The 14,027-nt window shown below is 38.3% G+C and overlaps 1 protein-coding gene across 2 annotated transcripts in view; it reads left to right on the top strand.

Annotated features, from left to right (window-relative positions):
• dennd2b (DENN domain containing 2B) overlaps nt 1-14,027 on the top strand; it is a 137,681-nt gene that overhangs the window by 46,722 nt on the left and 76,932 nt on the right. For both annotated transcript variants that reach the window (XM_022670121.2, XM_022670120.2), the window contains exon 2: nt 159-254. In XM_022670121.2, coding sequence (XP_022525842.2) covers nt 181-254 — 74 coding nt within the window. In that variant the 5' untranslated portion in view covers nt 159-180. The remainder of the gene's footprint in view (nt 1-158; nt 255-14,027) is intronic.

The raw sequence follows: 14,027 nt of genomic DNA, 5'->3' as shown, positions 1-14,027 counted from the left end.
CTACATAATAGATCCATCAGCAGCTGGAGTCTGAGAGAGCACTATTAAAAGGCCATGCTCTCTATATTAAGTAGGAAGATGGTGCTCACCAGTATAAGTTGTGAGGTGTTATCTTGTGATAACTGTTTTTCTGTGTTTTTGTGTGTGTTGTTTTTTAGAGTGGGTGGTCAGAGGGAGGAGATGACTGCCAACAAGAACGCCAAGACTGCTCCCAGATCAGGAGGCACTAAGAGCCCACAGGAGATCCCCGACAGGTGAGCACCAAACCGGACCGGCCAGAATTTCCCCCAAACCCAGACAATAACGCTCAGATCTCACATATCTCATACTCAGATCTCTGTGCTGTAACGTGTTAGAGAGTAACCCGAGCCTCTCTGGAAAGTTTGGCGTCAAAGTTGCCAAAACAGCCGTTTCTAAGGTAGTTTATACTCACTTTCTGAGCTTTAGCACCTGGAAAATGTGATATTATAAAAATAATTTTGACTGTTCTGTAGAACAACTGCAAACACTGTAAATCCTGATTCAGTATCTGCTGAAACTTTCTGTATCTACTGTACTGTGCTGTAAAAAATGTGCCCCTTTTGTTTTTGCTTTTTTGTCATACTTATATTTTTTTAATTTAAAACAAATTTTAATACCAGACACATATAAACCGGGTAAATATAAAAATCAGATTTTAAATAATGATTTTATTTATTAAAGGAAAAAAAACTATTCAAACCAACCTGAAGGAATTACACCGATCACTAACGTATCTTAGTTGGTTGCTAAGTGGTTGCTATGGTGTTGCTATGTCATGCCTGGTTGTTCCTTTGGTGTTGCTAAGTGGCAGCTAATGTGTCCAAGTTGGTTGCTATGGTGTGGCTATGCGGTTGCTAGGGTGTTGCTATGTTATCTGTAGTGGTAGTGGTAGTGGTATCTGTAGTGGTAGTGGCAATGGTGATGCTAAGTGGTAGCTAATGTGTCCAATGTGTTTTGTATAGTGGTGTTATGGTATGCCTGGTTGTTGTTGCTATGGTGTTGCTAATTAGCTAATGTGTCCAAGGTGGTTCATATGGTGGTGTTCAGGCAGCCATTGTAAATAAGAAAGTGTTCTTAATGTCTTGTCTGGTTAAATAAAGAATTTAAGAAAAAGTGTTACGATATGCCTGGTTGTTGCTAAGTGGTAGCTAACCTGTCCAAGTTAGTTGCTGTGGTGTGGCTAAGCGGTTGCTAAGGTGTTGGTAAGCTGTGGCAAAGTGGTTGCCAATGTGTTGCTAAGTGGTAGCTAACTGGTCAAAGGTGATTGCTGTGGTGTTGCTGAGTGGTTTCTAGGTGGTTGCTCAGGTGTTGCTAGGTCATTTGTGCAAAGATTTCACGAAAACCGTACAAGAAGTGCGATAACCATAATAGTTAATAAAGGAAGGGCTACAGTTGAGTATTTTCCTTGTTAAAATGACAATATCCACAATATTACTATAGTTTAATGTTTATTTGCAATGTTTTATTGACATTTTGTTCATGCTTTCATCAAGTTTTAAAGAAATTGTAGTAGTTTGTCTCAGTCTAGCTAACTATCTAGCTAACTTTCTCGTTCTACCTTATATGGTCTACCTTAAAACAGACAGCATACACGGCAGCATTTAAGGTGGAATGGAACAATAAAGTAAAATAAAAGCTTATCAAAGCTCATTTTAGCTTCCCTTCACAGAGGAATTAAGGAATGGAGAATAATAATTAATTTCTGCACTTAGTCTCCCCCCTTTCTGAAGACATACGATAAACCATAGATATAGATATATCCGTATCGGGAGCTTAAGGGGTTGTCCCAGTTCTTTCACCCTGGAACAGATTTACGCTTAAAAAAGGTGTAGGGTACCTTGAAGGGTTCCTCTAAATCATGAATCTCAAACTCGCGGCCTGCAGAACAATATTTTGTGGCCCGCTACTTGAAATTAAATTGTATTGTTAGTGTGGCCCTCAAGAAAGATGCACCCTCTTCCCGTCCACCAGCACAGCGCATCCTATTCATATCAGTGAAGAGAGCCGCTGCATGCCGCGGTGCATGCTGGGTTGCGTTGAGCACAACCCCACCCTCCGGCAAAAACGTTCAGCAGAGCTGCGACTTTACACACACATACGAGCGAGCCTCACACACACACACACACACACATACAGAGAACAGCTGCCTTTTCTTATCCATGGAGGAGAAGCTGAAAACGGCGGAATATGGATTAATAGAACTAGATCACAGTAAGGTTGATTGAAAATGTAAAATCTTAAACTTATCATTGACTACATCTGTTGCTTTATTTGAATTAAAAAACGCCACATACGCCCACACGGACACGCCCACATGGACATGCCCACACGATGAGCACGGTGTTCTGTCCTTTTGTGTATATTTTAAGGTAAAAATACAAAAGAAGCACAATTTTAGAGCATGTTTCCAGTAGAAGTTTATGTACTATTTTTTAGATAATATTTTATTATTATTGTTATTATTATTGTTATTATTATTATTATTATTATTATTAAATGCCATTACACTTTGACAGTGTAATGACAGTGAGTCCAGGTTGTTAATGCACAAAAAAATACTAGAAAAAACGAATTATTATAAAACACTGCATGCGCATTATGGCAGAATGTGTTGAAGAAAATACATTCAGTGAGTCGTTGTCCGGATGCGGCCCAGCCTCACCCAGAATCCACCTCCAGCCCCCAGATAAAATGAGTTTGAGACCACTCCTCTAAAAGGATCTGTAGATTTATGTAGATTAATGTAGCTTTGTGAAAGCTGTGTTTAGGCTTGATATGTGCTGAGTAGGTGGAAGTGTAGATTTCTGTAGATTTTAGTAGGTTTCTGTAGATTAATGTAGATTTCTGTAGATTAATGTAGATTTCTGTAGATTTCTGTAGATTAATGTAGATTAATGTAGATTTCTGTAGATTAATGTAGATTAATGTAGATTTCTGTAGATTTCTGTAGATTAATGTAGATTAATGTAGATTAATGTAGATTTCTGTAGATTAATGTAGATTAATGTAGATTTCTGTAGATTTCTGTAGATTAATGTAGATTAATGTAGATTAATGTAGATTAATGTAGATTAATGTAGATTAATGTAGATTTCTGTAGATTAATGTAGATTAATGTAGATTAATGTAGATTTCTGTAGATTTCTGTAGATTAATGTAGATTAATGTAGATTAATGTAGATTTCTGTAGATTAATGTAGATTTCTGTAGATTTTTGTAGATTAATGTAGATTAATGTAGGTTTGTGAAAGCTATGTTCAGGTGTGAGATGTGAGTAGGTGGATGTGTAGATTTCTGTAGATTTCTGTAGATTTCTGTAGATTTCTGTATATTTTTGTAGATTTCTGTAGATTTTTGTAGATTTCTGTAGATTTCTGTAGATTTCAGTAGATTTTAGTAGATTTCTGTAGATTTCTGTATATTTTTGTAGATTTCTGTAGATTTCAGTAGATTTCAGTAGATTTCAGTAGATTTCTGTAGATTTCTGTAGATTTCTGTAGATTTCTGTAGATTTCTGTAGATTTCTGTATATTTTTGTAGATTTCAGTAGATTTTAGTAGATTTCTGTAGATTTTAGTAGATTTCTGTAGATTTCTGTATATTTTTGTAGATTTCTGTAGATTTCTGTATATTTTTGTAGATTTCTGTAGATTTCTGTAGATTTCTGTATATTTTTGTAGATTTCTGTAGATTTCTGTAGATTTCAGTAGATTTTAGTAGATTTCTGTAGATTTGTGAAAGCTGTGTTCAGGTGTGAGATGTGCTGAGTAGGTGGATGTGTAGATTAATGCTGGGTGGTGGCGGGTGGTGGCGGGTGGGCGGGCGGTTGGCACGGAGTATAAGTTCAGTTCTGTTTATTATAAAGATAATAAATGTAGTAATAACTCTCTCTCTCAGATGAAGCGCTGGTGTAAGCACGAGACTGAAGCTGTTGGTTTTGGGTTGGGTTTGAGCTGTTTGATGTGTGTTGGTGGAGTTTCAGGGTTTCAGGATGATGGCAGAGCTCTTCAGCAGGAAACGGCCTGCGGTCGGCTCTGCCCTCAGGACCCGGGAACGGCCAGACCGGCGCTGGCACTGAGCTGGACTCCTGTGTGGCCCGAGCAGCTGAGCCTCCACAGCCCTGGAGCTCCCTGTACTGAACTCTCACACATGCTGAATACTGCATTTAAACACATCATGTTTAGTGATGAACTTATCTTGTGCAACAGAGGTAACTCTGTTGCTCTTCATTTCCTGGGGAAATCCTGATGCGAGCCAGTTTCATCATTCTAATGTTTATGATTTTCTTTACGGGGACTGCACTTGAGGGTACTTTCAAAGTTCTCCACAATTTATCTAGAACAATTGTCTAGCTGTATATCCCCTATCACTAGTGATGCTCCAACACCAGGAGGGTAAAGACTAGCACACACCTCCTCCGATACATGTGAAGTCAGACTCCGCCTCTTTTCGAACCTTTTTGCCGAGTAGCATCACAGCGCTAACGTTCGGAGGAAAGCGCAGCGACTCAGTTCTGATACATCAGCTCACAGATGCAGCCTTGTGCTGATCCACATCACCCTAGGAGTGATGAGGGGATTATGGCAGAATGTGTTGAAGAAAATACATTCAGTGAGTCGTTGTCCGGATGCGGCCCAGCCTCACCCAGAATCCACCTCCAGCCCCCAGATAAAATGAGTTTGAGACCACTCCTCTAAAAGGATCTGTAGATTTATGTAGATTAATGTAGCTTTGTGAAAGCTGTGTTTAGGCTTGATATGTGCTGAGTAGGTGGAAGTGTAGATTTCTGTAGATTTTAGTAGGTTTCTGTAGATTAATGTAGATTTCTCTACATTTGTAAAAGCTGTGTTCAGGTGTGAGATGTGATGAGTAGGTGGACCTGTAGATTAATGTAGATTTCTGTTGATTTCTGTAGATTAATGTAGATTTCTGTAGATTAATGTAGATTAATGTAGATTTCTGTAGATTAATGTAGATTAATGTAGTTTCTGTTTAAAGAAACTTTTATTTTAACAAGTGTTTGTGTTTGTTAAATGTGAGCCAGCGATAGGGATTAAAAAAACCCAACCACAAAAAAAAATTGATATGGATTTTAAAATAATCCTATAAAGGATGTGGCTGAAGACCTTTAGTTTCATTGCTTTAGAGACGTTGTGTTGTCCCTGCTTTATGTATACAGTCATTGATCTGGAATGGCATGTTTTAACTAGAGCTAAGAGCCCAGTGTTAAATAGATGTTAAGAGATGTTAAGTGCTGTTTTAACCTTAATTTCAGCTCTTCTTCATGCTGAGTGGACGTCTTCAGAGAGCTTGTCCTGTCCCCTAATTTTGACTCAACTATAGGCTGAACTTCATGCTGAAATCTTTGTGTTTTAGCCTCGGATTTCGCCCATTTCTTAGTTCTTATTCCACACCCCTGTTTGTCAAGTATAGAACATAATAACAGGTGAGCACAGCATGGTGCAGCTCTGGCTCCACAACACAGTAGTAAATATTGTTAGTGTGTTTAATAGAGGTAGAATGGTAGAAGAGTGGAGTGGTATAAAGGTAAAATGGTAGAACGGTACAATAGTGAAACAGTCGGATGTTACAGCGGTAAAGTGGTAGAATGATGGAATGGTAGAAGAATAGAACAGTAGAATGATGGAATGGTAAAATTATGGAATAGTAGAATGATGGAATGGTAGACGAATAGATCAGTAGATTGATGGAATGTAAAATGATGGAATGTGGAATGGTAGAATGATAGAATGGTAGAATGAAAGAATGCTAGATGAATACAACAGTAGAATGATAGAATGGTAGAAGAGTAGAACAGTAGAATAATGGAATGGTAAAATAATGGAATAGTAGAATTATGGAATGGTAGTAGAGTAGAACAGAAGAATGATGGAATAGTAGAATGATGGAATGGTAGAAGAATAGAACAGTAGATTGATGGAATGGTAAAATGGTGGAACGTGGAATGGTAGAATGATAGAATGGTATTATAGAATGGCAGATTAATACAACAGTAGAATGATGGAATGGTTGAATGATAGAATGGCAGAATGATAGAATGGTAGATGAATACAACAGTAGAATGATATAATGGTAGAACAGTAGAATGATGGAATGGTAGAATGATGGAATGGTAGAAGAATAGAACAGTAGATTGATGGAATGGTAGAATGATGGAATGGTAGAAGAATAGAACAGTAGATTGATGGAATGGTAGAATGATGGAATGGTAGAAGAATAGAACAGTAGATTGATGGAATGGTAGAATGATAGAATGGTATTAGAGAATGGCAGATGAATACAACAGTAGAATGATGGAATGGTTGAATGATAGAATGGCAGAATGATAGAATGGTAGATGAATACAACAGTAGAATGATATAATGGTAGAACAGTAGAATGATGGAATGGTAGAATGATGGAATGGTAGAAGAATAGAACAGTAGATTGATGGAATGGTAGAATGATGGAATGGTAGAAGAATAGAACAGTAGATTGATGGAATGGTAGAATGATGGAATGGTAGAAGAATAGAACAGTAGATTGATGGAATGGTAGAATGATGGAATGGTAGAAGAATAGAACAGTAGATTGATGGAATGGTAGAATGATACAATGGTATTAGAGAATGGCAGATGAATACAACAGTAGAATGATGGGATGGTAGAATGATAGAATGGTAGAATGATAGAATGGTAGATAAATACAACAGTAGAATGATAGAATGGTAGAAGAGTAGAACATAAGAATAATGGAATGGTAAAATTATGGAACAGTAGAATTATAGAATGTAGAAGAGTAGAACAGTAGAATGATGGAATGCTAAAATGATGGAATGTGCAATGGTAGAACGGTAGAATGGTAGAACAGTAGAATGATGGAACGATAGAATAGCAGAAAAGTAGAATGATGGAACGGTAGAATAGCAGAACAGTAGAATGGGAGACCGTTAGAATGATAGAATGGTATGATGGTAGAGCGGTAGAATGAAAGAGTGGTAGAATGGTAGAGCTTCATCTAATGTAATCTTTAGCTAATGTTGTCATAACGACACTATAATATCATTTATGTTCTAGAGGGCACATTATCATTATTTATTATCTTACCCACAAAAAAGGGCAACAATTAGGGCACTTTTACTCATTTTGCCACTCTAGAGGGCATGGAGACACTGGGGTGGGGTGGTTTTCAGCTAATTTTGACTGAACTATAAGCTGAAATATAGGCTGAATTTCTGAACATCTTCCATTTCTTGCTATTTCTCTTCAGTTCAGTTTAAATATGGGGGGAAATAAGCGATTAATCTTGGGGGAAAATCACACAGCGTGTCCAACATTTGTAATATAATCCCAGATTGCAGTGTGTTCTGTATTACCGGGCTGTCTGAGCTGATTAACATTGTTATGGAGAAATCTGACAGGCAAAATAGGAAACTCACTACAATCAGGGTCCTCAAAGTATGATTAATTATTGGCGTAGTGAAATACAGAGGAAATATAGCTGGCAGTGAAATAATGCAATAATAGAATAAGCAGAGAACATGCAGTAAACTTTGGACGAGTGCAAACAGTACATTTCGCAACTGCTCAGTGTTTGTTTATAGATTAAAAACTATTTTCTGTGCAATGTTTTTACAGAGAGATGCTGAGCTTTAAACTACACCAACTGCAGTGAAGATAAATGGAAATATATATAAAGAATAAGTATATATTAAACTGCATGCTATTAAAAAAAGCTAAGTTTAAGCTCTTGAAAGCAGAGCTTCATTACGATTTGAAAATTTGTGTATCAGCATCTCAACCCGACCACTACTCCACCCATTTCCTAGCTCTATTTCCACACCCTTGGTTGCCAGGTGTGGAACACAATTACAAGTTAACAGGGCCTCGGCATCCGTTTAAAAAGCACAGAAAGCAAAGACAAAGTAAAACGCCAGTAATAGATGAAGACAGCTTAGAGCCCAGAAGGACTACAAGACAGATGGTGAGCTGCTAATTTTCTACATTAAACTCATCAGTACTCACTGATAATAATCTAAATCAATTCTGAAGGAAATCTGATGTTGAGTTTAGCATTTTTAATCACTGTTTTAATTTTAATTTATTTTAAACTGAACTGTAGTGAACGCTGGGCTGACAGGTGGGTCAACCTGGTTTAGTTTCACGCATATAAAACAAACAGAAAAAAAACAAATAGATATCTTTATGTATGTATGATTTTAAATAATTCATTTGAATTTTATTGCTTGAAATAATTATTTTACACAAGACAAAAAACAAAACTTAAAATTTGGTGCCGAAACGTTTTATTGCAATAAATGCAATAAAAATCTTTAGATCTTTCTGTTTTTCAGGGCTATCACTGGGCAACATTAAGTTTCAGCTCCTCCAAACACTTTCTGTTGAGTTCAGCTCTGGAGATTAGTTAGGTCACTAGAAGAACATGAAATAACTCTTATAAAGCCACTCCTTGGTTGTCCTGTTTTATGTGTTTCGGGTCATTGTCCTGCTGGAAGACCCAGCCATGACCCATCTTAAAAATTTCACAATACGTTACTCCACCTGTCTCCCCTTAAATACAATGCAGTTGTCCTGACCCCTTTACAGAAAAGTCGTTTGTGTGTAAAGGGTGGTGGTGGGCAGGTTTAGTTCAGTTTTGTGTGTGTTGAGTGTGTGGTGGGTTGGGGGGGCAGCTCTGTCTCTGTGTGTTGAGGAGTCTGACTGCCTGGTGGAAGAAGCTGTTGCAGAGTCTGGTTGTGGAGGCTCTGTCTGTGTGTTGAGGAGTCTGACTGCCTGGTGGAAGAAGCTGTTGCAGAGTCTGGTTGTGGAGGCTCTGTCTGTGTGTTGAGGAGTCTGACTGCCTGGTGGAAGAAGCTGTTGCAGAGTCTGGTAGTGGAGGCTCTGTGTGTTGAGGAGTCTGACTGCCTGGTGGATGAAGCTGTTGCAGAGTCTAGTAGTGGAGGCTCTGTCTGTGTGTTGAGGAGTCTGACTGCCTGGTGGAAGAAGCTGTTGCAGAGTCTAGTAGTGGAGGCTCTGTCTGTGTGTTGAGGAGTTTGACTGCCTGGTGGAAGAAGCTGTTGCAGAGTCTGGTAGTGGAGGTTCTGTCTGTGTGTTGAGGAGTTTGACTGCCTGGTGGAAGAAGCTGTTGCAGAGTCTGGTAGTGGAGGCTCTGTGTGTTGATGAGTCTGACTTCCTGGTGGATGAAGCTGTTGCTGAGTCTAGTAGTGGAGGCTCTGTCTGTGTGTTGAGGAGTTTGACGGCCTGGTGGAAGAAGCTGTTGCAGAGTCTGGTAGTGGAGGCTCTGTCTGTGTGTTGAGGAGTTTGACTGCCTGGTGGAAGAAGCTGTTGCAGAGTCTGGTGGTGGAGGCTCTGTGTGTTGAGGAGTTTGACTGCCTGGTGGATGAAGCTGTTACAGAGTCTGGTAGTGGAGACTCTCTCTGTGTGTTGAGGAGTCTGACTGCCTGGTGGATGAAGCTGTTGCAGAATCTAGTAGTGGAGGCTCTGTCTGTGTGTTGAGGAGTTTGACTGCTTGGTGGAAGAAACTGTTGCAGAGTCTGGTAGTGGAGGTTCTGTGTGTTGAGGAGTCTGACTGCCTGTTGGAAGAAACTGTTGCAGAGTCTGGTTGTGGAGGCTCGGATGCTCCTGTATTTTCTGCCGGATGGCTGCGGATGCAGCGTGTGGTGTAGATCTCGGTGATGGAGGGAAGAGGGACTCCGATGATTTTCTCAGCTGTCCGCACTATCCGCTGTAGGGTCTTGCGGTCTGAGGTGTTGCAGTTCCCAAACCAGACGGTAATGCAGGTGCTCAGGATGCTTTCTACAGTCCCTCTGTAGAACATGGTGAGGATGGGAGGTGAGAGATGTGCTTTCCTCAGTCTCTGCAGGAAGTAGAGGCGCTGCTGGGCTTTCTTGGTTCTGGTTTTGGTGTTGAGGGACCAGGTGAGGTTCTCTGCAATGTGAACACTGAGGAACTTGGTGTTCTTCACAATTTCCACAGCAGAGCCGTTGATGTTCAGCAGGTGGAGGTGGTGTAATAGTATGATGGTAGAAAGGCAGAAAGGTGTAACGGTGTAAAGGAGGGCCTGCAGGCTCCGGGTGCTGGTGTATCTCTCTGGTGATGTTGGGCGAGGTGTTGGAGAACCTGCCCCAGCCTGCAGCCTGGATCTCAGCGCTGCCTCCTCCCAGCTCACACTTGTTATTCTAACCAGCAGTATGACATCAGATACGCTTTCATTCAGCTACGAGCCGAGTCAAGCCCCGCTTCCTGGAATCTGCTCAGCGCAGAGCGAGAGTTTAAACGCTGAGAGAGCGAGCGCGAGAGCGACGGCTGGAATCTGCTCAGCGCAGAGTGAGAATTTTAACGCTGAGAGTGCGAGAGCGATGGCTGGAATCTGCTCAGCGTAGAGCGAGGGTTTAAACTCTGAGAGAGCGAGCGCGAGAGTGACGGTTGGAATCTGCTCAGAGCAGAGCGAGAGTTTAAACACTGAGAGAGGGAGCGCGAGAGTGACAGCTGGAATCTTCTCAGCGCTGAGCGAGAGTTTAAACGCTGAGAGAGCGAGCGCGAGAGCGACGGCTGGAATCTGCTCAGCGCAGAGCGAGAGTTTAAACGCTGAGAGAGCGAGAGCGAGCGCGAGAGCGACGCTGCGACGGCTAGTATGAGGTCAGCGCTGGGATCACTCAGCAGTGATTAGTCAGCGTCTGAGTGCTGAACAATGGGGCGGGAAATGACGATGATGATGATGATGATGATGATGATGATGATGATGATGAAGCAATCAGGTAGTCTGTCTATGAGAGAAAGTGTAAGAGCTGAGATAATCCATAAAGACACATTAAAGGATACGGCTCAGGACAGGTGAAGATTCAACAGGTATGTTCATTCAGATTCTGTATTGTTTAACAGTTTTCTAGTGGAGAAAAGCAATATGAATATATTTTATTGATTATAGGAAAAGGAGTCACCTGGAATTCAGGCTTTCAGTTAACAGCTGTGCTGATCTCATCAAGAGTTAATTACTTGAATTTCTTGTCTCTTAATAAAGTGTTTGAGAGCATCAGTTAAAGTAAAGTAGTGAAGAGGTAGAGTTACAGGTATACAGTGAATAGTGAATATTTGAGTAATGTTCGAATCCAGATTATGAGAAGAAACAACTACTCTACTTAATTAAAGGAAAACTAGTGTTTTTAAAGTACTTAAATACTAAAGAAAAATTTCAAGAGCTTTGAAAGTATGCTCAAGTGCATTCGCAAGAAAGACGATCAAAAATGTTATAAATGATGAAGCTGGCACTCATCAGGACCGCTCCAGGAAAGGATGGAAGTATGAGTATGAGTTTCCTCCTTAAAATTTTTTCCCCAAATCCTCTTCCCAAAAATTGACAGTGTGCCTTATGTATGAATTCTACCAGTCAGGTATTAAGGAGCAGTAAAGTAGGGGTTTAGTAAAGTTTCTCCAGCTTTAAGGCTAAGGGCAGCAGCATTAGCATTAGCCGCTAACCACAGCGCTAGCTAATTCGCCAGTCAGAGGTGAATATATCGGACTGTAGTCTGCGTGTTTACTATGTTAAAACAAGCTACATGGGATGAACCGCAAACTGATAGTGCCCTGTGTTACCGGAACACTCAAAGTTTCTCAGTTTAGCACCATCGTGGCTAATGCTAATGCTAATGCTGCTGCACCCAGCCTTAGTGCTGGAGAAACTTTACTGGAAACTCACCCTTAGACAAAATACTGTAAATCTAAGCTTACAGTAAATAAACAGAGGCGCTTTACTCACCCAAATAAACAGTTTTCAGGAGAGAAATCTGTTTAGATTAACATCCAGCACTCGTTTAACTTTAACAGAATTTTTTTTTTTAAGAATTACAGTTTGTTTATTTATTTCCCCAAAATCCTGCAAAGATGTACAACTTTGAAGAATGTAAAATACAAAACATATTCTGGTTTGTTTAACACTTTTTTGTTCACTAAATTATTACATATGTTTTATTTATAGTTTAGATGAGTAGTTTAGTATTAATCTACAATACAGAATAACCTGCGATTCCCACTCCTAGTCAATAAACTGTAAAAAAAATAATAAAACAGACGAAAAATTTTATTGTTAGTCGTGTTTAAATTGCTTTGTATATACAGAATTTCCTAAAATCACATGACTTTCCTAAAGTCACATTAATATTAATAATTCAAGAGAAAAACTTTTTACTATTTGTACTATTTTTACTTTAAATTTTTACTGTTATTTTGGTAACCAATTAGAGTAATATTTAATTGATACAAGATAAAGCACAGTTATTAATATATTTTTTTAACTTTAATGTCTCATTATTCATTCATTATACTTTTTAACTGTTTTTTAAAGGATTAGAAATTTCTCTTTATTTTTGCAGCTTAATGTCTTTAGATCTGATTAATAACTGGACATTTCCAAAATCCAGTGTACTAGATTTGCAGTAAAAAGCATGTAAGGAAAACAAAACAACTAAAAACTAAAAAAGTTTAAATATCCTTAATATACTAAATAATAAATGTTTATTTATTGTACAATAATTTAATAATGTTATTATCGTGACAAGCCAAATATCAATTTATTTATTTTTTAAAAATTAAATATTAGAAAAGAAACATAGCGAAACTCTTGTTAACGTCGATGTAGCATCCTTAGTACTGTTGCTTTTTGCATATAATAATCTGATGCACCTTAAATACAGAAAAATACAGAGTATTTTAGTTTGTTTAACACTGTTTTTAAGTTACTACATGATTCCTTATGTGTTCCTTCATAGTCTGTATTTATTTAATATATTGGGATTTTTTTTTATACTGAAAGTTAAGGTGTGTTCAAGACTTTAACTGGTACATATCACCCGTTTCTAGCGTGAGTTCTGTATAAATTCAGAAATGATTCAGTAATTAGGTGGAAAATTCCTCATGTTCAGGCGTTTTGCTGAGCTGTATTTGTTTTGGCCTGGATTGAGATTCTGTTTCACTAAAGCTGAGAGAGATTTGCTGTAAAACCTTCCAGCGTTTTCTGGAATTTGACTCAGTGCTGAGTTTTATATAAAACCTGTTTCTATGTTTTAGAGTTTTTTTTCTGAAGTGTTTTATTATTTCAGAGATATACAGATTAAGTTGTTGGCAGGCGGAGAACATCTCAGGATAATGACGTAATTCCATGCATAGTTTCTCACATCATTCACCGGATTCGTAGCTTTAAGGAACTCTTCTCCTTCTTTCCTTGGACGGACCTGATGAGTGCCAGTTTCATCATTATAACATTTTCAATGGGCTTTTTTTGCGACTGCTCTTGAGGATATTTTCAAAGTTCTTGAAATTTACTTTGGATTGACTGATCTTCATTTCTTAAAGACATTTTTCACTTTTCTTTATTTAGTTGAGTAGTTCTTGCTTGTCATAATCTGGATTCGAACATTACTCAAATATTCACTATTCACTGTATACCTGTAATTCTACCTCTTCACTACTTTACTTTAACTGATGCTCTCAAACACTTTATTAAGAGACAAGAAATTCAGGTAATTAACTCTTGATGAGTTCAGCACAGCTGTTAACTGAAAGCCTGAATTCCAGGTGACTCTACCTCATAAAGCTGACTGAGAAAATCCAGCAGAGATGTTCAATTTTGAAGAATGTAAAATACAGAACATATTCTATAGTCAGCAAACACTGTTAAAAAAAACAGCAAAAAGCTTTTGATGGTTATGTAGTTTTGTTTAAATTATCTTGTATATACAGAATTTCCAAAATCCCATGAAAAACTGTATTCTTGTCACATTAATATTATATTTTTCAGAGAAAATCTTTGTAGAGAAAATAGTTGTACTTTTTCCTCTATTTTGTACTGTTATTTTGGTAACATTTTAGAGTAAGGTTATATATATATATATATATATACAGTATATATATATATATATATATATATATATATATATATATAGAGAGAGAGAGAGAGAGAGAGAGAGCATAGTTATTTATTACTAAAACATG

Source organism: Astyanax mexicanus, chromosome 16 (genome assembly GCF_023375975.1).
Source record: "Astyanax mexicanus isolate ESR-SI-001 chromosome 16, AstMex3_surface, whole genome shotgun sequence".
Classification (NCBI taxonomy): Eukaryota; Metazoa; Chordata; class Actinopteri; order Characiformes; family Acestrorhamphidae; genus Astyanax; species Astyanax mexicanus.
Note: the sequence above shows the minus strand (reverse complement) of the source record. Positions and strands in the feature narration are given on the sequence as shown.